This window comes from Schistocerca cancellata, chromosome 12 (genome assembly GCF_023864275.1).
Source record: "Schistocerca cancellata isolate TAMUIC-IGC-003103 chromosome 12, iqSchCanc2.1, whole genome shotgun sequence".
Classification (NCBI taxonomy): Eukaryota; Metazoa; Arthropoda; class Insecta; order Orthoptera; family Acrididae; genus Schistocerca; species Schistocerca cancellata.
The window spans coordinates 119,777,053-119,803,993 of NC_064637.1; the positions used below are offsets into that span (position 1 = coordinate 119,777,053).

General features: G+C 45.9%; 1 protein-coding gene across 1 annotated transcript in view; it reads left to right on the forward strand.

Annotated features, from left to right (window-relative positions):
* Positions 1-270: 270 nt before the first annotated feature.
* LOC126109504 (5-hydroxytryptamine receptor 2A) overlaps positions 271-26,941 on the forward strand; it is a 285,596-nt gene continuing 258,925 nt past the window's right edge. Inside the window, exon 1 of the mRNA XM_049914527.1 lies at positions 271-416. Within this exon, the coding sequence (XP_049770484.1) occupies positions 271-416 (146 nt within the window). The remainder of the gene's footprint in view (positions 417-26,941) is intronic.

Genomic DNA, 26,941 nt, shown 5'->3' on the forward strand with positions numbered 1-26,941 from the left:
CTGGATACTTTTGATCACATAGTGGGGACACTTGCTTGACACAGGAAAAGTGGAAGACGACGCTTGCACTATAACGCTGGACTGAGATGGAGACCAGAGCCACGCAAGAGAATGTCTAGAAAGATGGAAGGAGTTGGAAACGCGGATGCTTAAGACGCCGCACGGTGTGGGGAACTAGTAAACAGAAGAAGAGGAGTAGAACAGGTTCTAGATTTTCTGCGGTTCTCCATTTTCGGAGGGTGACTCATTAAGAGAGTGTAGACTGGCGCAATGCGAGCAGAGGCCACACACGCGAACTGCGGCCGCCGCGTCGCGTCTGCCGGGGACGAGGAGCCGGCGCTTATCGTTAATTACAGCCGGCCGCTGATTAACGAGGCGCCAAGTTTTAATTATGCAAACTTTGGCCCGCCGTCACGGTGAGTCGGCCGGATCAGAGGGCGCTTGCGTGGTGCGCGCTGGCCCACATCCCAGCTGATCCACCGTCTCCACCCACACCCACGACGTCCACCGCCACTGGGGCTGGGGAGGTGGGGGAAGAGGTGCCGACTCTCCACGTCTGGGGGCGGTTTCCACAGTGGGCAGCATACGTCCAATCCCAAAGAAAGCAGGTGTTGACAGATGTGAAAATTACCGAACTATCACCTTAATAAGCCACGGCTGCAAAATAGTAATGCAAATTCTTTACAGACGAATGGAAAAACTGGTAGAAGCCGACCTCGGGAAAGATCAGTTTGGATTCCAGCAATATTGGAACAATTTAGGCAAACTGACCCTACGACTTATCTTAGAAGAAAGATTAAGGAAGGGCAAACCTACGTTTCTAGCATTTGTAGACTTAGAGAAAGCTTTTGACACTGTTGACTGGAATACTCTCTTTCAAATTCTAAAGGTGGCAGGGGTAAAATACAGGGAGCGAAAGGCTATTTACAATTTGTACAGAAAGCAGATGGCAGTTATAAGAGTCGAGGGTCACGAAAGGGAAGCAGTGGTTGGGAAGGGAGTGAGACAGGGTTGTAGCCTCTCCCCGATGTTATTCAATCTGTATACGGAGCAATCAGTAAAGGAAATAAAAGAAAAATTCGGAGTAGGTATTAAAACCCATGGAAAAAAAATAAGAACTTTGAGGTTTGCCGATGACATTGTAATTCTGTCAGAGACGGCAAAGGACTTGGAAGAACAGTTGAACAGAATGGACAGTGTCTTGAAAGGAGGATATAAGATGAATATCAACAAAAGCAAAACTAGCATAATGGAATGTAGTCGAATTAAATCAGACGATGCTGAGGGAATTAGATTTGGAAATGAGACACTTAAAGTAGTAAAGGAGTTTTCCTATTGCCGCGCGGGATTAGCCGAGCGGTCTATGGCGCTACGGTCATGGACTGTGCGGCTGGCCCCGGCGGAGGTTCCTCCTTTGGGCATGGGTGTCTCTGTTTGTCCTTAGGATAATTTAGGTTAAGTAGTGTGTAAGCTTAGCGACTGATGACCTTAGCAGTTAATTCCCAGAAGATTTCACACACATTTGAACATTTTTTGAGTTTTCCTATTTGGGGAGCAAAATAACTGATGATGGTCGAAGTAGAGAGGATATAAAATGTAGACTGACAATGGCAAGGAATGCGTTTCTGAAGAAAAGAAATTTGTTAACATCGAGTATAGATTTAAGTGTAAGGAAATAGTTTCTGAAAGTATTTGTAGCCATGTAGCCATGTATGGAAGTGAAACATGGACGATAAATAGTTTAGACAAGAAGAGAATAGAAGCTTTCGAAATGTGGTGCTACAGAAGAATGCTGAAGATTAGATGGGTAGATCACATAACAAATGAGGAGGTGTTGAATAGAATTGCGGAGAAGAGGAGTTTGTAGCACAACTTGACTAGAAGAAGGGATCGGTTGGTAGGATATGTTCTGAGACATCAAGGCATTACCAATTTAGTATTGGAGGGCAGTCTGCAGAGTAAAAATCGTAGAGGGAGACCAAGAAATGAATAAAATAAGCAGATTCAGAAGGATATAGGTTGCAGTAGGTGCTGGCAGATGAAGAAGCTTGCACAGGATAGAGTAGCATGGAGAGCTGCATCAAACCAGTCTCTGGACTGAAGACCACAACAACAACAACGCTACTAAATGAGGGGGGGGGGGGGTGTGACATCTCCCCTTTCATGTCTCTTTTCTTTATCCTACAGCGTATAGCGTGCACGATCTGTGATCCATATGTTGTCACTTACATGTGGTACTGTTTGTAGACGAATGGGACGAGAATTCTAATGCAATCAACGACCTATTTTTAGAGTTACACTATCTGATTGTCTCACCATCCCAGTGTAATGCGGAAATGATGCGCTGAGGGGTGTACCCGCCGCAATAAAACTAAGCAGAGAGTATTTTGGTGGAAGCAGAGAAGTAGTGACGCCACAATAGTTCAGCTAAGCAACCTCAGTGACTTCACTGAAGTCACTGAGATGACAAAAGCTCTTATGACCAGCTAAGTGCAGAAACTCTACGTGGCGTCGATCAACAAGTCGTCGAAAATCACCTGCAGATATTATTAGCCATCCAGCCTCTATAACCACCCTGAACCGTGATTTATTTTCAAAGAATATTCTTAAGAATATATTTTATTTACTAGCGATTCATCAAAAACATTAACACATTTAATCACAGTATGTAAGCATGCAAGCAGTTGCCAGGGAGTAACTGATGAAATCATAACCAAATTCCTTTTAACAAATGGGAATATTATTCATTTTAATAGTGCCTAAAAGCATTTTTCAAAAGAAACAGATTTAAAATTATAATCAGTAAGCATCCTCTCAATATCAAAGTTACAATTTATTCAGAGGCAGGAAGAAACAAGTTCTGGCTGAATGAGCTTTCGGGCAGAGAACCTTGCCACTCCCTTTCGACATGGCCGTAGTTACGACCACACAACAGCCTCTGAAAGACTACACTGGTGCAAATTTGCAACACACCAGATTACTTTAGACTAAGAGTTTTAACAATTTACACAAGCACACAAACTATGCAAACCCCGTAGGAGGGATGGAAATGGTACAAAACATTAACAGTTAAAATATTAACCTTGCCACCGAAGGTGCAACTTGATTTTAACTTCTGAGAAAAGTATTACGGTGAAGGGGTGGCAACTTTATATACTAAAATGATCATTTAAATAAAAGCCCATGAAATGCAATATTATACAAAATTCTACAAGGACGGCCAAACAATAGTTAAGATCCTCTACAGTACACAGATACCGCCTCTCAAGATCATAGGCAATAATATCAAAGTTTCCAAAGATAAAAACATATTTCAGGTACTAGGCCGTTACACTCCAAGCAATAAATTCGTTAACAGACCAAAGCCGACAAACATGACAGAGGTAGCTACTAACGTACGGTAGATTGACAGGGAGATTACCGAACAACCGGAACCGCAGGTTGCTCTAACCCGCCCCTACTCCACAAGGGAGAAACAGGCCATCCAATTCATAAACAACCACCTTCCTGCTGGTGGGCAAACCGAGAAGAATGGTGGGACGATCCCAAAGCAAAACGGGTGGTGACCTCACCAAGAATACAAGTAGACTTTAACAAGAGTAAAAGAAACAACATATCACCAATCACAACTTCTAATAAACTGCGATTTCTCGAGAAGACCTGGCGCAGCACCCTCATATCGCTCTACCGAACTGTCCGCTGCCAGCCGCTTCAACGGACGCAGGAAGGCGCGCCGATCTCCCGTCTCACGGCGCCGCAGCTCGCACCGGCCAAACTGTTGTCGTGTGTTGACTCCTGTTGCTCTCGGGTTGGCCGCGAAGCCACTACCCCTCGCTATACGCCGCGGCCCACTGGGCTCACGTGGCGATCTCAGATGCGCCGACGCTCAAGACGGACAAGCCATCTTGTGTCTCAGTGCGCGACGGACCAACCGATCGATCCAACCGCCAGTGACCGATGCCTGAGCAAACTCTAGCAGAGTGGCGGCCTAACGCGCAGACTCAGATGCAGGAACTAAGCCCCGACCAGGCGACCACTGGCTGAGTTCTTTTACTGGCGGAGTGGCAAGACTCTCATTTAGCCGGCTTTAAAGGTTGATCCGAACGACAGACATACTAGCACTCCGAACGACAGACAGACACTAACTGCCTAACAAATGCGGACGAGAGACAGACTAGCAAGCTGGGGACCAGAGACTGACCCAGACTGGCCGACTGGCGGTTTTTTTTTCCTTTATTGGGTTTCGATTCCCCCTAAAGGGGGCGGGCTGGCAGCAGCTTATTACGCCGCTCTTCAGCCTACAGAATTTGTTTTAAAAAGTTGAAGATAATAAAAAATAATAACAGTTGGCGATAAAATCGGTGACTTAAGGTAAAAATGGCAGAAAATTCTGGAGCATAAAACATAAATCATAGGGTCGATGAAGCTAATAAAACACACAGGAAGCAGAAAAACAATAGACAGACAATTAAAAAAACACGGCGACAGTCTGGGTTCTGTTCGCAAGAGATATAAAAAGCACACCCAGCGACAGCATGATTTCTGTTCGCAACACTGTGGAAGGACACACAACACCGAACACTCACTTAAACACTGCGGTGAAAGTTGGCACAAATACTGTGGTGTCACCGCCAGACACCACACTTGCTAGGTGGTAGCTTAAATCGGCCGCGGTCCATTAGTACATGTCGGACCCGCGTGTCGCCACTGTCAGTACTTGCAGACCTAGCGCCACCACATGGCAGGTCTAGAAAGACGGACTAGCACTCGCCCAGTTGTACGGACGACATTGCTAGCGACTAGACGTACGAGGCCTTCCTCTCATTTGCCGAGAGACAGTTAGAATAGCCTTCAGCTAAGCACATGACTACGACCTAGCAAGGCGCCATTAGCCTTACCTACTTTGAGAGTTATAGTATAAATGTCTCAAGAAGAACGCTGTATTCATCAGAGAATAAAAGTTAAGTATAAAGCAACTACGTACTTTTCTTGCTACCATTCAATAGTTATCCTGTTTCAGACTTCACGCCCGTCTGCATTAGTTAGCGTGCCTTTCGGCTACCTCCGAGTGGTGTGGCTGTCTTGCTACGCCACAACAAATACGACATACCACACCCGAGAGCAGGTGGGGGGAAACTGGTCAGATGACGGGAAAAAGGGGGGGGGATGGAGAGGAAAAGTGAAGGGGGAGGGGGGAAAGGAGCCAATGGAAGAGGAGGATCCATAAGAGGGGTGGGGGGTGCTGAGCAGACGGGCCAGGGATTGGGGAAGGCAGAGGAGCGGAGTACAAAAGGACTCGGGGGAGGGGGGGAGAGAAAGGAGATGATAGGCGGGGAGAAAACACAGGATGGAAGGGGGGAGGAAGAGGGAGCCCAGGGAAAGGACGGAGGAAAGGAGGGGGGGTTGAGGATCAGAGTTGATAGGAAGGATAAATGGAGGGAGAGAGGGCATCATCTGGGAGGGGGAGCTGATGGAAGCCACCATGGGAAAGGAGTAGGGGGGACACAACGGTGAAGACGTGGCAGGGGGCGGGGATGGGAGAGGAGAGGAGCAACCAGGGGGTGAGGGGGTTCAAGACGGCGGGAGATGTAGAGGAATAGGAGCAGATGGGGGAAAGGAAGGAGATCATAGAGGATCTGCGTGGGGGATGGGAGGCGTATATGGAAGGCGAGGCAGAGTGCATGACGCTCAAGGATTTGGAGGGACTTATAGAATTTGGGGGGGGGGCAGACTGGCGGGTTCATATCGCCCCTTAAATGCACGTGAACAAGCAACCTTTCCCCTTTCCCACCAGAGGGAGACACCAAAGCTGCGATTGCCACAGCGGCGCCACCGCCAGAAACCGAGGGCGACTGCTCCACATTACGCGCTGCGGCGCGCTCTTCAAAACAGCAGTTTTTACCACGGCTCACACCCATTATCACGAAAATGTTGCCGATGCAGGATTTTGTGCACGGATTGACCTCACGATTATCTCCTATAAATTTTCGGTGAGAATCATCTCTGGCAATTTGGCTGTCCAAATCATTCGCTCGCACTCTCCTAACTGGTCTTCAAACCAGTTGCGAACAATTGTGACCCGACGACATGGCGCATTGTTATCCATACAAATTCTACTTGTGTTTGGGAACTTGAAGTCCATGAATGGCTGCAAATGGTCTCCAAATAGCCGAACATAACCATTTACTCCGAATGATCGGTTCAGTTGGGGCACAGGTCCCTGTCCAGTCCACGTAAACACAACCCATACCATAATGGAACCACCACCAAGTTGTACAGTGCCTTGTTCACAGCCAGTGACCATGACTTGGTGGGGTCTACTCCAGACTCGAACCCTACCATCAGCTATTACCAGTTGAAATCGGGACTGCTTTGACCAGCCCACGGTATTTAACTCGTCCAGGGTCCAACCGGTATGGTCACCAGACCACATGAGGTGCTGCAAGCCGTGTCGTACTGTTACCAAAGGCAGTCACGTCAGTAGTCTGCTGAAATAGCCAATTGATCCCGAATTTCGCCGCGCTATCCTAACGGATACGTTTGTCGTTCGTCCCACATTGTTTTCTACGGTTATTTTACGCAGTGTTGCTTGCCTTTCAGCAACTCTACGCAAACGCCGCTGCTCTTGGTCGTTAATTGAAGGCCGTCGGCGACTGGGTTGTCCGTGGTCGGAGGTAATTCCAGAATTTTGGTATTCTCGGCACACTCTTGACACTGGGGGTCTCAGAATGTTGAATTCCGTAACGATTTCCGAAATGAAATGTACCATGTGTCTAGCTACAACTTGTATTCCGCGTTCAAAGTCAATGTACACTCCTGGAAATGGAAAAAAGAACACATTGACACCGGTGTGTCAGACCCACCATACTTGCTCCGGACACTGCGAGAGGGCTGTACAAGCAATGATCACACGCACGGCACAGCGGACACACCAGAAACCGCGGTGTTGGCCGTCGAATGGCGCTAGCTGCGCATCATTTGTGCACCGCCGCCATCAGTGTCAGCCAGTTTGCCGTGGCATACGGAGCTCCATCGCAGTCTTTAACGCTGGTAGCATGCCGCGACAGCGTGGACGTGAACCGTATGTGCAGTTGACGGACTTTGAGCGAGGGCGTATAGTGGGCATGCGGGAGGCCGGGTGGACGTACCGCCGAATTGCTCAACACGTGGGGCGTGAGGTCTTCACAGTACATCGATGTTGTCGCCAGTGGTCGGCGGAAGTTGCACGTGCCCGTCGACCTGGGACCGGACCGCAGCGACGCACGGATGCACGCCAAGACCGTAGGATCCTACGCAGTGCCGTAGGGGACCGCACCGCCACTTCCCAGCAAATTAGGGACACTGTTGCTCCTGGGGTATCGGCGAGGACCATTCGCAACCGTCTCCATGAAGCTGGGCTACGGTCCCGCACACCGTTAGGCCGTTTTCCGCTCACGGCCCAACATCGTGCAACCCGCCTCCAGTGGTGTCGCGACAGGCGTGAATGGAGGGACGAATGGAGACGTGTCGTCTTCAGCGATGAGAGTCGCTTCTGCCTCGGTGCCAATGATGGTCGTATGCGTGTTTGGCGCCGTGCAGGTGAGCGCCACAATCAGGACTGCATACGACCGAGGCACACAGGGCCAACATCCGGCATCTTGGTGTGGGGAGCGATCTCCTACACTGGCCGTACACCACTGGTGATCGTCGAGGGGACACTGAATAGTGCACGGTACATCCAAACCGTCATCGAACCCATCGTTCTACCATTCCTAGACCGGCAAGGGAACTTGCTGTTCCAACAGGACAATGCACGTCCGCATGTATCCCGTGCCACCCAACGTGCTCTAGAAGGTGTAAGTCAACTACCCTGGCCAGCAAGATCTCCGGATCTGTCCTCCATTGAGCATGTTTGGGACTGGATGAAGCGTCGTCTCACGCAGTCTGCACGTCCAGCACGAACGCTGGTCCAACTGAGGCGCCAGGTGGAAATGGCATGGCAAGCCGTTCCACAGGACTACATCCAGCATCTCTACGATCGTCTCCATGGGAGAATAGCAGCCTGCATTGCTGCGAAAGGGGGATATACACTGTACTAGTGCCGACATTGTGCATGCTCTGTTGCCTGTGTCTATGTGCCTGTGGTTCTGTCAGTGTGATCATGTGATGTATCTGACCCCAGGAATGTGTCAATAAAGTTTCCCCTTCCTGGGACAATGAATTCACGGTGTTCTTATTTCAATTTCCAGGAGTGTATTTTAATGAATTTATAGGTAGTTTTTTAAAACTGTAGAACGATGACTTGGCTTATGTTATGATGTTAATTTAGGCATGTGTAATTCTGTGATATAGTATATCGATGCCGCAGTCTAATGTGAGATAATGATGTCGATTCGTACCTTCATTGCGTCATCCGACGTACTTTGTATCACTAAAAATATTCGCACTGGGATCTGCCAGCTCTAAAGTGGTGATGAATGTGAGGACTTGTAATCGGCGCAGTAACGTGTGTACAAAGCCGACACTTTAAAACTGACATGCCGACTTCCGGTTTTGCTCATGGTACCAACATTGGTACATGTTTCATAGCATCACTTACTGTCATGAAGAAGAAGATTGTGTAATGATGTAATAATGGTATGTTGTTATTCTGTGTATGTGATTATGTGTACTGTTATATTAGTTGCTGTATCCTAGCATTATCGGTCCCATCTTTTGCAGATCCGAGGATGGCAACAGATTACTGTCGAAACCGGTTACCTATATGAGTAAATGATTGCAGCGATTTGGGCAGCTGAACATTTATTCAGTGTTCATACGCTGAGATGACCAAAGTCGTGGGATATCACCATGGACACATACAAATGGCGGTAGTGTCGCGTACGCGAGGTATAAAAGCGGTGCAGTGACGCAGCTGTCATTTGTGCTCAGGTGATTCATGTGAAAAGGTTTCCTACGTGATTATGGCCGCACGACGCCAGTTGACAGACTTTGAACGCGGAATGGTAGTTGGAGATAGCTCCATGGGACGCTACATTTCGGAAATCGTTAGAGAATTCAATGTCTAGAGTGTACCGAGCATACCAGATTACCTCTCGCCACGGACAGAACAGTGGTCGACGGCTTTCACTTAACGACCGAGAGCAGCGGCGTTTGCGTAGGGCTGCCAGGGCTAACAGACATGGAACACTGCGTGAAATAACCTCGAAAGTCAATATGGGATGTACAGGGTGTCTCAAAAATGACCGGTATATTTGAAACGGCAATAAAAACTAAACGAGCAGCGATAGAAATACACCGTTTGTTGCAATATGCTTGGGACAACAGTACATTTTCAGGCGGACAAACTTTCGAAATTACAGTAGTTACAATTATCAACAACAGATGGCGCTGCAAATGATGTGAAAGATATAGAAGACAACGCAGTCTGTGGGTGCGCCATTCTGTACGTCGTCTTTCTGCTGTAAGCGTGTGCTGTTCACAACGTGCAAGTGTGCTGTAGACAACATGGTGTATTCCTTAGAACAGAGGATTTTTCTGGTGTTGGAATTCCACCGCCTGGAACACAGTGTTGTTGCAACAAGACGAAGTTTTCAACGGAGGTTTAATGTAACCAAAGGACCGAAAAGCGATACAATAAAGGATCTGTTTGAAAAATTTCAACGGACTGGGAACGTGACGGATGAACGTGCTGGAAAGGTAGGGCGACCGCGTACGGCAACCACAGAGGGCAACGCGCCGCTAGTGCAGCAGGTGATCCGACAGCGGCCTCGGGTTTCCGTTCGCCGTGTTGCAGCTGCGGTCCAAATCACGCCAACGTCCACGTATCGTCTCATGCGCCAGAGTTTACACCTCTATCCATACAAAATTCAAACGCGGCAACCCCTCAGCGCCGCTACCATTGCTGCACGAGAGACATTCGCTAACGATATAATGCACGGGATTGATGACGGCGATAAGCATGTGGGCAGCATTTGGTTTACTGACGAAGCTTATTTTTACCTGGATGGCTTCGTCAATCAACAGAACTGGCGCATATGGGGAACCGAAAAGCCCCATGTTGCAGTCCCATCATCCCTGCATCCTCAAAAAGTACTGGTCTGGGCCGCCATTTCTTCCAAAGGAATCATTGGCCCATTTTTCAGATCCGAAACGATTACTGCATCACGCTATCTGGACATTCTTCGTGAATTTGTGGCGGTACAAACTGCCTTAGACGACACTGCGAACACCTCGTGGTTTATGCAAGATGGTGCCTGGCCACATCGCACGGCCGACGTCTTTAATTTCCTGAATGAATATTTCGATGATCGTGTGATTGCTTTGGGCTATCCGAAACATACAGTAGGCGGCGTGGATTGGCCTCTCTATTCGCCAGACATGAACCCCTGTGACTTCTTTCTGTGGGGACACTTGAAAGACCAGGTGTACCGCCAGAATCCAGAAACAATTGAACAGCTGAAGCAGTACATCTCATCTGCATGTGAAGCCATTCCGCCAGACACGTTGTCAAAGGTTTCGGGTAATTTCATTCAGAGACTACGCCATATTATTGGTACGCATGGTGGATATGTGGAAAATATCGTACTATAGAGTTTCCCAGACCGCAGCGCCATCTGTTGTTGAAAATTGTAACTACTGTAATTTCGAAAGTTTGTCTGCCTGAAAATGTACTGTTGTCCCAAGCATATTGCAACAAACGGTGTATTTATATCGCTGCTCGTTTAGTTTTTATTGCCGTTTCAAATATACCGGTCATTTTTGAAACACCCTGTATGACGAAAGTATCCGTTATGACGGTGCTACGAAATGGGCTGTGGAAGCAGATGACCGACGGGAGTGTCTTTGCTATCATCACAACAACGCCTAGAGCGCCTTGTAACAACAACGACTCTGTACTATTGTACATATAAGCAATTTTTTCCATCTGATTTATCGAGAAACTTGTGTAATTGATGTTCTGATTTCAATTTCTTTTTTTTTTTGTTTCATGCCATTGTGTTAAGAAAACTGTAAATGAGTTTCAATGCGAATATTAATGGTTATGTCAAATGTCAAGTAATATTGTAATAGAATTGAAATGTAACAAATGTTGAAACTGTTGTAATATGTTTAAAATTGTAACTGTGCGTCTGGTCCATACGTAGACAATGTGTTAGGATATGTAGAATGCAAAAACCTCGGGTGAATACCCGGCCTGTCAGAGAGCGGTAAAAGGTGGATGACAGGCGAGCGCGGGGAAATGCACGCGGGCACTGCACGGCACAACGGGCTCAGCAGTAGGAGTTGGAGTTTGGCACTGGTTTGAGCAACACCTTCTGGAGCGAGGAGGCTCTCCTGGAAGACATGCCGTTCCAACGCCCACGCAGCATGGCAAAATTCCGTAGGCACTAAATGGAAAAGTATTGCGACGCTAAGAAAAAATTAAAGTGCCGATACGTCAAGAGCCATAGCTGTGGTTGTATGTGTGCTCTGTGCCTCGTCATCTCGCCGCCCGCCAACCGCCGCATCCATACAAGCAGGTTGAAACTTTTAGTACTGTATTCGTATGGATCAGAGAGTGTGCAATAATAACCTAAATTTTACCAGAACTTTCCCATCATTTAATTATCCTCACAACTAACCCAGACAGGGTACTTTCCAAATATTGTGCAATCCGAGTGTCCCGAAATGAAAATTTAAAATTTGTGTTAATAATAATTATTTGCAGACCTACCTATGTTAGAATGGTGTTTAAAGAAATGTTCCGTTAATGAACCAGTAAATGAATAACGAAAGTCTAACGAAGTTGAAAGATAACTTTAATATTGATATAGTAATGAAGTTCAATTATTTCGAGACAGATATAAAGGTATTTAAATGAGCAGTAAATAAGATGAAAAGAGTAGTAACTTATATACTGGAAATCTTGAACGCATAATAAATTCAGTAATCATTTTTTTAATACAGTGATCATAACAGTTCAGGCTCCCCTCCCCCTTTTTATTCATTTGAATTCTGAAGTGTTCTAAATTGATTTGACCAGCAAAAGTTAAAGTCAATATAAAATTCAAAATTTATCAGTGTTTTATCTTTATCAAAATTGACATTTTGTGTGTGGCTCGAAAGTGCTATTTCTAGGGTAACCTTGTAACGTCCCCTTAGAATAATGGTATACGAGACTGTGCTTAAACTGACACAATATTTTTAGCGCAACGCAATCTGACTTTCAGAAATCCGTACAAAGGAATGGCCCTGATTAACATTAACCTGTACCTTTCACAAATCACTTACCTCACAAAAATCTTGGTTACTCGAACTACTGCAATACAGCGAGCGCCACTACTGCCAGCTAAATAAAAGATTCAAACTACGGACGGAAGGCAGTAACTACTGATAGGGATAGTTAGCAAATGAAAGATTTTAATAGAGAACAAACACTGTATTTACCTTAATATCATCAAAAGTCATAATATATGATATCCAGTATTACAAACTTCAAAACTCCGCCATCTCTCTCCCCACATCCACCACTGCTGGCGGCTCACTTCCAACTGTGCAATGCTACGCGCTGTTCACATCCAGCTGCCGCTGCCCAACACTACAATGGCAGACAACAATGCAAACTAGCCACAGGCTGCACACAGCACAGCCAGTGATTTTCATACAGAGCGCTACGTAACGTTGCCAATAAGAAAACATAAACAGCCTACTTACAACCTATGCCCGATTTTAATCAGATTAATAGACAGTATAAAGTTTTGTAGTATACATTATAGTGTAGTGTTATGTATTCATGGTTTTTCCATATCAGTACTGAACGTGGAACTATCAGTTCAATAGATTTTCTGGTTATAATATTCTACTATATATGGAGTGTTACTACTTGTTGTTTTGCATGAATATATACCAACTTGTACAGGGGAAGAAACTCAGTTAGTGCCTAATTAGGCTGGCGACCGTATTATTATCAAATTGGTGGCATCTTCAGTATTGCTTTTGATCCATCTTGGCGTGTAATTGCATTTCGAACTTTCTTGACCGATCATTGTTATTACAGAGAGGGTTTAAGTCTGATTTGCCACCATTCAGGTACACGCGGTCGATATCTACACAAAAATCCTTTCTCATAAGGTGAACCCCGCTCACCTATCATAGCACAGGCTTTAACGAGTATTGTGTAGCCCCACAGGTTACAGCCTCACCTGGGGTCCTGACCATATCGGTTGGACTCTAGACGACTGATCGGTCAGAAGAGTGCCGATTTCGTGAGAACGGATAGTAGGGTTCGAGTCTGGTGCAGACCCCGCGAAACCATAGACTCAATTTGTCAACAAGGAACTGTGCAAGCTGTTGGCGGATAAATAAAAACGTGAGCTGTGTTTACATGGAATGGACTTGGTCCTCTGGTCCAACTGGTCCTTGATTGGAAATGGTCATATTCGGCTACTTGGAACCATTTATGTATTTCATGTTATGAATGATAATGCGCCATGTCACATGGTCACATTGTTTGCTATCGGTTTGAGAAACTTTCTAGACAATTCGAGCGAAGGACCTGGTCACCCATATCGCCCGAAATGAAACCCATCGAATATATGTGGGACACAATCGAGAGGTCAGTTTGTGCACAAAATCCTGCGCCGGCAACACTTCCGCAACTATGGACGTCTGTAGCGTTAGCGTGGTTCAGTATTTCTACAAGGGATTTCCAGCGACTTGCTGAGTCCATGCCACATCGATATGCTGCATTACGCTGATCAGAAGGTGGTCCGGCACGGCACTGGGAGGAATCCCGTGACTTTTGTCACATCGGTGTATGTAAGCTTCATTTTAAGACACCCGGGAATGGCTCGATATCCACTGGCACAGATACGACATTGCGGTGTGAGCAGAGAAGCAATAACAGTAACACGTTTGACTGACTTCGACCGTGGACTAGTCATTGGATGTCACCTCAGCATCAAACATTTCAACGGTATAAAAGGCGAGGAGAATTTCTTATTACAGTTGAATACTTCAATTTAGGGACGCCTACAGGGAATTCGTATTTATGCCTAACGGTATACGATGTGCTCAGCGATATTTTGACTTTTGACTTTTGACTTCAGACAGGGTAGATATAGACCTCTGTGGTACACATACTAGAGCCACGTTAGACATCTAACAGCCCTTCTCAGTCGCACAGCCGTAGGCCATCCTAGGAAATGGCCTCACGTCCAGTGAGGTCTCCCTGTGAGGGTAAACCTAAGTATAGGCTTGTGCACAAGTTGAAAAATGAAAAACCTAAGTGGCAATGCACCTGTATGTACGAACTATGTTTACACTATCGATGGCAATGGCTATCTAGGCCCTTTTATGTTTTGGACATTGCAGGATGGCGTACCACTTGCGTTCCGCATTGGGATACCCGAGAAGAGTGTATGAAGGTGCTACCCGTCGTCATGAACAAACCCAGACCAATGAACATCACACAAATACTAATACGGGGTTCATGAAGAAACTGCACAACACGACTTTAACGACGGATGGGAGGTGCCGTTGTCGCGCCTGCCAGCGCACTTACTCGGAGTTGGAGAATCACCCGCTGCGAGTGAGCCCCCACTGGGGGCCTCTTTAGAAAGTGACTCGAGCCCACCTAGTACTGTTACCTTTAGCAAACAATTCTTCCGCAACACAATATTCAAGTACGTTCCAAACAGCCAACACAGTGTTGATAAAATGTTGCTTGCCGCCAACAGAATGAGAGTCAACTGTAATAAGAAAGACTTCTCCTCGCCTTTTATACCGTCCCCTGCTACCAGTGCTGCAAGAATTGGGAACGTGTCCAAGCCGGTCAGGCACGTCTAAACCTGCACGCGGCCTTGAAACCGTTGCGTAATCTCCTCCTTCACATTTAAACAATGAATTATATGGCAGTCGGCGTGCACAACATTCAAGCGTGTAATGAGAGCTTCGTCACCAATAATAAAATCATTGGACACAAATATGACAATTCCTCTGTGTTTGGTAACCATACCAGGCTTATTTTTGACATTAACGGTAACAGGTCGTCCTTCGACAATTCGTTTCAAAGTTGATGCAAAAGGACGCCAACAGTTGAGCGACTAACACTAGATGATAGAGCAAACAAAAAAATATTTGAAGATCAGGGTGCTTTAGAAAAAGTGAGATTAGCATGTACTAATAAATTGGGGCCATAGAGCAAACAAAAAAATATTTGAAGATCAGGGTGCTTTAGAAAAAGTGAGATTAGCATGTACTAATAAATTGGGTCCATTTAGTTTGAAGCCTGACAGATCGTCTGGTGTACCATGGGGAAAATATAGTAGGCGTAATGCATTTAAGTTTATTACGTATTGTAAACCTGAAGCCAGTCATTTCCAATATCTCTGACAGTTGATGTTGGGAGCCTGTGAGACGACAGTTGGAGGAAACGACCCTGCATCGGCGTTGTCACACGAGGACGATCACTGCGAAGTCTATCGTTCACATTTCTCGTCTCTCTGTAGTTTCTCCACACCTTAGATACACTTGTATGATATGTAACCGATCGGCAACATCTTATTGTGTATGACCGCTAGATGTAAAGCCACTATCCTACCAACCCTTCAAAACCTTTCTATAGGTCGACTGCACAGTAACAGCGGAATGTGTGGACGCTGGGATCTAGAGCGAAGTCGACGTTCTAACTTATTCCAAATGTGTTCCAGTGGGTTCAGGCTGGGACTCTGGGCAGGCCAGTCCATTTGAGGAACGTCATTGTCCATAAACTAATGGCTCACAGAATCTGCACAAGCATACTGCTGCAATCGTCGTCTCGAGTTGCTGCTCTACAGTGCTTCAAAATGTGTTCGATTCCTTCCAAATTTTGCGTTTCTGAAGCGCAATAAGAGGACCACCCTCTAACCACGGAAAACACACCCATAACGTAACACCACCTCCTCTAAACTTTACTGTTGGCACTGCACATGATTATAAGTAACGTTCTACAGGCTGTCACTAAGTCCAAACCCTTCCGTCTGATTGCCCGCAGTATATAGCGTGATTCATCACTCCAAATCACTTACTTCCAGGTATTCACTGTCGCTCAGCCTCAAGCACCCGTTAGCACTGACTGCAGAAATGTGTGCTATATGAGGAGCTGCTCAACCACTGTACGCAGTTCTGCCTAACTCCTTACGCACAGTCGTTGTGCTAGCTGTATTTCTTCCACCGATATCACGCGATTTTTGCTACTGCTGTACGCATTTCTCGATGGTTTCTGTCCTTCAGTACATGAGGTCTTTCTGGTCTCAGTTAAGCTGCATTTGTACCTCAAATTAACACTTAAAAATGATGTTTCCAGCAGTCGACCTATAGAAGGGTTTCGAAGGGTTGAAATGTTTGATGGGTGACATCCAATGACTAGTCCACGGTCTAAGTCACTCTTGCATTTTACTGTTATTGCTAAAGCAAAGGATCAAAGTTTGAATACTAGACATTTTCTCCAGCTTAGGCAAGTGGGGCAAATTGGTTGGTTCTCTTTGCGCTAGATGTGGTCTTCGGTGTGCCTTAAGGGGCTCATAGAGGCACCATTTAGTTCGTGGTCTGTTCGTGAGAAAGAACGAAAAAAAAGTTTTTCACCGTTTGTTGCACTCAGCTGCGGATATCTAAATTACTAACCGCTCAAATTTTGATGGCATATTCCCCACGCATTCCTCTAGAAGCACCATCTCCCCGTTTTCTAAAATCTTCATCACTTGTCGAGAAACATCAGTTTTACAGATTTCCTATTAGTGCAGATACATATTCTTATACCATGAATTTTAACCCCAATCCTGACCGTTATGAGGTGATATTTGTAATGAGAAAATAAAATGTGCTGAGCGATTCTTACGTAGAAACTGTAAAAATCAGCACAAAAGAATCCATCGGGTAGGTAGGTAGGCAAGACACCGTGATACATATGGAGAGTTGCATGTAATTTGCTGTACAATAGAACACGCCAACACGTTTGAAACTACAGCGCGACACAACTCGAGCCACACAGCTGGAGACTGCCTGGCGCTCAGACATGTGTTCCCAGAGTGCTGTGGTACAGAGGGACGTCAGAAGAACTCCGTTGTCTGTCTCAGTGCCACTGCAATCACTGTGGTCATATCCGCAACCAAACGTGTTTCAACTCCTGCTTTCAATAAGTGTTCAGATCCTACATAGTACCCGTTTTCGGTCCCAGGTTTATTGAACTTTTTCCCTTGTCTCGGAGAATACTATAGTCTCGCAAACTAATAGAGACCCGACCTCTAGGGGAAAATTATAGAGTCCGTGGAAGTTTATGAACTGAGTAGTCAGAACAAAAATTGTTATCAGACTCATCGTATTTCATAATAAAAGGACAGCGTATCTTGAAAGTAATTCAAAGTATCTTGCGATGTATCCATGACAGACTCACAGTCGAAGTTAGTGAACTGCCCCTTGCAGCAGCTTGTATGAATGAGGGTAATGTATGGGAATGTTGGAAAAAGGCTGTACGACCTGTGGAGAAAAAGTCCTGGTCGCTCTAAGGTTGCCAGGGAGACGCAACGAAGGTCGATTAGTACATGATATGAGTAAGTGATATGCATGTTACCATTAAAATTTTTAATTAAAAGACATCTTGTCCACAGGTAGCCTCTTTGGCCCTAGTAAGACGAGTAGGTAGCCATGGTTACTGCAGTGGCGTCTTTGCCATCATCTTTGGCCCTAGTAAGACGAGTAGGTAGTCATGGTTACTACAGTGGCATCCTAGCCATCATCTTTGGCCCTAGTAAGACGAGTAGGTAGCCATGGTTACTACAGTGGCGTCCTTGCCATCATCTTTGGCCCTAGTAAGACGAGTAGGTAGTCATGGTTACTACAGTGACGTCCTTGCCTTCATCTTTGGCCCTAGTAAGACGGGTAGGTATCCATGGTTACTACAGTGGCGTCTTTGCCATCACCTTTGGCCCTAGTAAGACGAGTAGGTAGCCATGGTTACTACAGTGGCGTCCTTGCCATCATCTTTTGCCCTAGTAAGACGAGTAGGTAGCCATGGTTACTACAGTGGCGTCCTTGCCTTCATCTTTGGCCCTAGTAAGACGAGTAGGTAGCCATGGTTAGTACAGTGGCGTTCTTGCCATCATCTTTGGCCCTAGAAAGACGATTAGGTACCCATGGTTACTACAGTGGCGTCCTTGCCATCATCTTTTGCCCTAGAAAGACGATTAGGTACCCATGGTTACTACAGTGGCGTCCTTGCCATCATCTTTTGCCCTAGTAAGACGAGTAGGTAGCCATGGTTACTACAGTGGCGTCCTTGCCATCATCTTTGGCCCTAGTAAGACGAGTAGTTAGCCATGGTTACTGCAGTGGCGTCTTTGCCATCATCTTTGGCCCTAGTAAGACGATTAGGTAGCCATGGTTAGTACAGTGGCGTCCTTGCCATCATCTTTTGCCCTAGTAAGACGAGTAGGTAGCCATGGTTACTACAGTGGCGTCCTTGCCATCATCTTTGGCCCTAGTAAGACGAGTAGGTAGCCATGGTTACTACAGTGGCGTCCTTGCCATCATCTTTGGCCCTAGTAAGACGAGTAGGTAGCCATGGTTACTACAGTGGCGTCCTTGCCATCATCTTTGGCCCTAGTAAGACGATTAGGTAGCCATTATCTATGGCCCTAGCAAGACGTGTAGGTAGCCATGGTTACTACAGTGGCGTCCTTGCCATCACCTTTGGCCCTAGTAAGACGAGTAGGTAGCCATGGTTACTACAGTGGCGTCCTTGCCATCATCTTTTGCCCTAGTAAGACGAGTAGGTAGCCATGGTTACTACAGTGCCGTCCTTGCCTTCATCTTTGGCCCTAGTAAGACGAGTAGGTAGCCATGGTTACTGCAGTGGCGTCTTTGCCATCATCTTTGGCCCTAGTAAGACGATTAGGTACCCATGGTTACTACAGTGGCGTCCTTGCCATCATCTTTTGCCCTAGTAAGACGAGTAGGTAGCCATGGTTACTACAGTGGCGTCCTTGCCTTCATCTTTGGCCCTAGTAAGACGAGTAGGTAGCCATGGTTAGTACAGTGGCGTCCTTACCATCATCTTTGGCCCTAGTAAGACGATTGGGTAGCCATGGTTACTACAGTGGCGTCCTTGCCATCATCTTTGGCCCTAGTAAGACGAGTAGGTAGCCATGGTTACTACAGTGGCGTCCTTGCCATCATCTTTTGCCCTAGTAAGACGAGTAGGTAGCCATGGTTACTACAGTGGCGTCCTTGCCATCATCTTTGGTCCTAGTAAGACGAGTAGGTAGCCATGGTTACTACAGTGGCGTCCTTGCCATCATCTTTGGCCCTAGTAAGACGAGTAGGTAGCCATGGTTACTACAATGGCGTACTTGCCATTATCTATGGCCCTAGCAAGACGAGTAGGTAGCCATGGTTACTACAGTGGCGTCCTTGCCATCATCTTTGGCACTAGTAAGACGAGTAGGTAGCCATGGTTACTACAGTGGCGTTCTTGCCATCATCTTTGGCCCCAGTAAAACGAGTAGGTAGCAATGGTTACTACAGTGGCGTCCTTGCCATCAACTTTGGCCCTAGTAAGACGAGTAGGTAGCCATGGTTACTGCAGTGGCGTCCTTGCCATCATCTTTGGCCCTAGTAAGACGAGTAGGTAGCCATGGTTACTACAGTGGCGTCCTTCCCATCATCTTTGGCCCTAGTAAGACGATTAGGTAGCCATGGTTACTACAGTGGCGTCCTTGCCATCATCTTTGGCCCTAGTAAGACGATTAGGTAGCAATGGGTACTACAGTGGCGTCCTTGCCATCATCTTTGGCCCTAGCAAGACGTGTAGGTAGCCATGGTTACTACAGTGGCGTCCTTGCCATCATCTTTTGCCCTAGTAAGACGAGTAGGTAGCAATGGTTACTACAGTGGCGTTCTTGCCATCATCTTTGGCCCTAGCAAGACGTGTAGGTAGCCATGGTTACTACAGTGGCATCCTTGCCATTATCTATGGCCCTAGCAAGACGAGTAGGTAGCCTTGGTTACTACAGTGGCGTCCTTGCCATCATCTTTGCTTTGGTCGATAACAGTACATGATAGAGGGCTACCCTGTTTTTTACACTATATTTTATAAGCTATAAGATTTTAACGTGTTTTATAAGTCCTATAGATGGTAATAATGACTTACAGTAACTACCACGTTACTTTATTCAGAGGCAGAAATGCAATTTACGTGATTGGCTATCCTTGACGTTAAGCCGGAGACCGTGGGCGGCGCTTCATGTATTTAATTAGCGGCTGGTGTTCTTCACGTTGCAGTACACCACCAGCCACAAGGAAGAGGGTTGCCATGCGTGACCGCCTCCGGCAGACATTCATGGTATATCAGCGTTATTTACTGCTTTATGAATATATGATTTCGTCCTTTATATGTTCATATAAATTCCTGTTTATTGTAGGTCTGAAGATGATCTGATAAAAAGATCGAAACCGGTCACCATATTAAAAAAGTTAAACAATCAAGACTGCTTCCAGTTTGTTTATAATAATTGCAGATCGCTGTTTTCCTATATAAGAACTACGTTCTTTAAAATGTTAAATGATCCGTAGCCCAAGGGTTGTCAAAAGGACTTGACGCTACCATTCTGTCACCAGTAGAAGCAGAGTTGTGAGCCCCAGAGGAGTCACGTTTTATGTGCGATGTTTCGGAACACTGGTAGCACATGCTGTCGCACACATAACGTTTATTTACTACTTCCGTCACCAGGCAGTAGCGTCTTCTAGTAACGTACATTCGCGGTATGTCATCTTTAGTTAACTATTGCTACTGCCGCTAGATGATGTAAGCGTTTAAAAAACTACACTGCTCAACAAAAGTTCGTAATACTGTCGTATTACGATACTAGACGTCTCATTGACTAAGGCACTGTCCGCAGCTCGTGGTCGTCCGGTAGCGTTCTCGCTTCCCACGCCCGGGTTCCCGGGTTCGATTCCCGGTGGGGTCAGGGATTTTCTCTGCCTCGTGATGACTGGGTGTTGTGTGCTGTCCTTAGGTTAGTTAGGTTTAAGTAGTTCTAAGTTCTAGGGGACTGATGACCATAGATGTTAAGTCCCATAGTGCTCAGAGCCATTTGAACCATTTGAACTAAGGCACTTCATGCATTTTCCAGTTACCATATGCCGGACTGTGTTTACTACTGGCATGATCTGTGGTCGTTTCCCAGTCATGTAAACGTGCCGCAGCCGCAGCGGCACACGGCGAACAGTCCAATATCGACAACAGCTTCATTCATTTTGTGTTCAGCACTGCAGTAACATGCCACGTAGAGGCGTACAACACTTTGATCAAGGTAGGATAGTGGCTTTACCTCTAGCGGTCATACACAATAAGATGTTGCCGATCGGTTACATATCATACAAAGTCGTGTATCTAAGGTGTGAAGAAACTGTAGTGGACTGTCCCGACAGTCAATCCACTATGACTTGTAGCCGAATAGCACGCGTTTAAGCTCACGCAGGCTGGCGTGAGGTCTGGAACAGGTCAGAGAAATAAGACTAGCCAAACAAGAGTAACTGGTAGAATACTTAACTTTAATCCACAATTGGTGAACATCGCTCTTGTTGATACATTATATAATCTCAATATAAACTGGTAATGGCGCCTGTTAGATTATAGCAAATGACGTAGCTGAAGGCTATGCTAACTATCGGCAAATGAGTGCGTATTTGTCCATGTAGCATCGCTAGCAAAGTCGGCTGTACAACTGGGGCGAGTGCTAGTACGTCTCACTAGACCTGCCATCACTGACAGTGGCGACACGCGGGTCCGTCGTATACTAGCGGACCGCGGCCGATTTAAAAGCTACCACCTAGCAAGTGTGGTGTCTGGCGGTGACACCACAGAAACTACAGAGAGACGAGAAATGTGAACGATAGACTTCGCAGTGATCGTCCTCGTGTGACAACACCGATGCAGGATCGCTTCCTGCAACTGTCGTCTCACAGGCTCCCAACATCGACTGTCAGAGATATTGGAAACGACTTTTTCAGGACAACAGGGATTCGTAACTCAGATTAAACAGTGTGCAGAAGATAGCAGAAGACCAATGGGAGGCTTTGCACTGAACCAACGGAACCGACGCAAGCAAAGGACCTGGGCTGTTGCACATCAACATTGGACCACTGCACAGTGGAGTAATGTCATGATTGCTGACCAGGATTGGTTTTCAACACTGGGCGTGTTATGGTTTGCAGAAACGCTAGACGACACCAAGAATGCCGATACGTTCAGGAAGTCCATCAGTTTGCCGGTGAATGTTTAATGTTCTGGGCGGAAATAATTATGGGACGTAGATTCCTATCTACGGCAATGTGAATGGTCCCCGATAGCTCAAAGAGGTCCTACAAACGTTTGTCAGGCACTACAGACGTGAAGACGGCGAAAACTTCATTCTTGTCCATAAAAATGCAAGACCGCACAGTACTCTAGCTGTTCTCTTTATCTTCAAAGATGCAACGTCAACCGGATGTATTGACCAGCACAGTCCCCAGACATGATTGCAATCGAGCGTGCATGGGACCAGTTCAAGGTGGCCATTGCACAGCGTCCGAATCCACCTGGCAATCCTCAGGACCTCACAGAAGCTGCTATTGAGCTCATACCTCAACATGATGGTCTGGCCCGCATCTCGTGGTCGTGCGATAGCGTTCTCGCTTCCCACGCCCGGGTTCCCGGGTTCGATTCCCGGCGGGGTCAGGGATTTTCTCTGCCTCGTGATGGCTGGGTGTTGTGTGCTGTCCTTAGGTTAGTTAGGTTTAAGTAGTTCTAAGTTCTAGGGGACTGATGACCACAGATGTTAAGTCCCATAGTGCTCAGAGCCATTTGAACCATTTTTTTGAACCATGATGGTCTCATCCAGAGCATGCCTCGCCGAGCGGAAGAACTCAACCGTCTGCAACGAGGACACATTCACTACTAAAGATTTATAATCATGATAATGGGATAAAGATATTCACTGTTTTTGTTTTTTGGGATATGCACTTAGCAGAGAGCCTGCATTGCGTTGTAATGAATTTTTGCAACTAACCAAAATCGTTCTTCTCTTCAGGAGGATGTTTATTTTGTTAATAAGGTATTGTACAAACCTCAGTGGGTGTACTGTAAGAAGTCATTGCAGTAAATTCTGTGATATTCCAAACTTTCGTTGAGGTGTATAATAGTTGAGGTGTGGAGTATTTTTACTGTCGTCAGCATCGAGACATGTGCTCGGGCTACTGGTACATGTAGCCAACACAACGAAATAAAACTTGACCTTTAAGAATTGATGTAGCAATTAATACATGTACCACTATAAAGTCTACCACAAGTTTATGAGAACGTACGTTTACAGCAGAGAACTGTATGAATGTGAATCGTGGTGCGTGGGAAAACCAAAAAGGAAGAAACTAGAAGTTTTGAGATGCTGTCAATTAAGTGGACCGATAACACGAGAGACGAGAAAGTTCTGCGAAAAATCACCGAGGGTAGGGACGTGTGAAGTCATTGCCAAGGAGAAAGGATAGGGTAGTAGGAGACGTGTACTTGAAGGAGCGGTTGGGGTAAAAACGGTACGGTAACACAGATATCGGAATATATCGAACAAATAGTCGATGATTTTGGGTACAAGTTATACTCTGAGATAAAGTGTTTGGCAGAAGAGGTGAAGGTCCGCATCAGAACCCTCCTCTATCCCGACTCAAAGAAAACGAACAATATCTTAATAAGAGATATGGTGGTTAATACTTTCTCGTATGGTTTAGCAAACTGAAGTAGCCTGCGGCTCTGTGCTCACAACTCAGAAAAATATCACCCCGTCGAAGAGTATTAAAATAAGCTATTCCTCTCAATTGTTCGACGTCTTAGGCCCGTGTTTGCAAATATCTCTGATAAACCTTCCATATATGAACTAGGACCACTACGGTACATTTGCACACATATTTATTAGCAAACGGGTATCCCGGCTCATGGTTCGTTCATCACAATTTAAGCCACAGGTTGCCTATTTAACAACTTGCAGGGGCAATGGACAATGAACTATGGGACTTAACTTCTAAAGTCATCAGTCCCCTTGAACTTAGAACTACTTATATCTAAGTAGCCTAGGGACATCACACACACCCATGCCCGAGGCAGGATTCGAACTTGCGACCGTAGCGGTCGCGCGGTTCCAGACTGTAGCGCCTAGAACCGCTAGGCCACCCCGGCAGGCTCAGCATACTCAATGTGATGAAAATCCCTGTGCAACTGCAGAATGAGTATTATTTCTCAGTCAATGTACGGGTAGGAGTTTTTAGTGATAGATTAGAAGGACCAAACTTGAAACCACAGAGAGAATAACAATAATAATAACAATCAACCCCACTTATCGAACTGGGGAAAGGGTACCCACAGTTTAACGTGAAATCCGAAGCACGTGTCGCTCCTGGCAAATCTTCACAACACTGACGAGATTTAATGAAGACTGAAAATTTCCATGGTCCGAGCGGGGTGCTATCCCGTGACCTCTCAAATTCGATGCCAGTGCCTCACCGCTACACCATCAGACGCAACTTGCATAATGTTCCTATTTTGTTACCGTGAGGGGAAAGGGGGAAACCTTATTGCCAAGGTGTCGTTAAGAAAAGTGATGAATCAAAAATTCGAAACAAAAAGAGAGGAAAGGATTATGATGTGTGTTGGTTGTTGTGGGGCGGGAGGGCGGGTTTGCTTTTAATAATAATAGAATTGCCAAAACTATGATTCCTTTTTGCAGCGTATTATGGGTGATGAGTTCAACATTAGGTGGGACTGAGCTATCGGGCCAGTTGTGCGCAGTTGAAAAGCATGGTTCTAATTATTTCGCTGACAATCACAACTCTGAGATTAGGAACAGGTAGCTTGGTGCTTCTAGTAACACTATGCAAGGGCACTGATAATCTCAAGAAATAGTAAAAAGAATTCGTTATCCTTTTGGTGCGGTACAGTTTGCAAATATTGGAAACATCTAAAATTAAATGCGTGTTTCTAGTCAGTATGTTGCCTACTTTGCTGGAGAATATGACGCATCAGAAAAGACTACAGATATGATTCAGGCACAGTGGCACACCAGCACTTCTCGCGACAGTGTGCTTGAACATCTGACGCTGAAATTAAAGTATCCCTGGACTGATCAGGTAGGACCAACACCGTGTTCTCTTCGCCCCATAGAGGTCAGCCCCCAGGGCGTTCGGTTATAAAGACACTTGAATCATTTGGTCTACGCGACTAGCCAATGATGCAGGACTTCAGGTTCCCTGAGCGGAAGCACTTACAACCACCACTGGGTCAGCTTCAAGGGATATGTAGATTCCCTTACATCTGTAGGGTTGAGGGATGCGTTGCTGTGGATGAACGTCGGGGTTGAGCCATTCCTGTGAACAAATTTTCAGATCTCATAAAGTATTCGCTTCCACGATCGAACTCAATGGTCTTATTTGAGTTGGAGACAATTTAGGGTTTCGTATCTCAATCGGTAAAAGCGGAACTTTTATAGCATCATTTTGTCCCTTTGTCTGTCTGCCTGTCCAACCCCTTTTTTCTCATGAACTGGTAGAAGTATGAAGTTTAAACTTAGGTCCCATACTAAGATCTACGGTCCCTTGACGCTGCGAAAAACTTAAATTTCTAAGTCAATGAAATCAAAAAACACGGCTATTTTTTGGTACTCGCAAACTCGCTCTCAAAACCCACAGGGTATTTCCAGTTAACCTAGAATCAAGAAATTTGGTGAGAAACAAGTTTTCACAGTACAAGCAAAGGAAATCGAAAAAATTCCTAATTTGTAATTATATCACTTAAACAAATATTTTTGCTATTACAAACTTGCATGTTGAGTGTTGTGGGTTGGCAGGAGAGCCAACACCGTATTATTAGAGGAAGCCGAAAGGCACACGTTTTAGCTCACGCAGGCTGGCGTGAGGTCTGGAACAGGACAAGGAAATTAGACTTTAGAAAAACGGACGTAGCTGGTGGAATACTTAGCTTTAATCCATTAATGATGAGCGTCGCTCTTGACTGTACATGATTCAGTATCAATAGTAACTGATAATGGCGCCTTGCTAGGTCGTAGCAAATGACGTAGCTGTAGGCTATGCTAACTATCGTCTCGGCAAATGAGAGCTTATTTTGTCAGTGAATCATCGCTAGTAAAGTCGGCTGTACAACTGGGGCGAGTGCTAGGAAGTCTCTCTAGACCTGCCGTGTGGCGGTGATCGGTCTGCAATCACTGATAGTGGCGACACGCGGGTCCGACGTATACTAACGGACCGCGGCCGATTTAAAGGCTACCACCTAGCAAGTGTGGTGTCTGGCGGTGACACCACATCGAGAATCTCGGGAACTACTGCAGTGATTTTGATCTGGTTTCCAGCAGCACGAAGGCTTGCATATTTCGTTGTAGCTGACTGAGCTATTACCAAGTGCAGTACCATGGCGCTGTAAAAACGATGCCCTTGCGACGTAGCAGCGATAGACATAAGGCCGCTTGCATTGCAGGTAGCTAACGAACTCCTCATTCTGCGTACAGACACTCCGTGACAATCTACGCTTACAACACGTACGTCATACGTAATGTTTCAAAGCAAAGTAACACTGGTAACTGATGCAGGGTTCTACTTCCATTATTTCGAATGAAGTTCCAATATCCCGTATGTCACATATTTTACCACTCGCAACCTCACCCATCAAAACCCATAGGGTACTTCCCATTGGCCTAGAATCATGAAACTTGGCAAAAAGGAAGGTTTTGTAGTACAACCAAAGAAAAAATCAGAATTTGTGGTAGTATCATACGAAATAATTTACGCTACGGTCGCAGGTTCGAATCCTGCCTCGAGCATGGGTGTGTGTGATGTCCTTAGGTTAGTTAGGTTGAAGTAGTTCTAAGTTCTAGGGGACTGATGACCTCAGAAGTTAAGTCCCATAGTG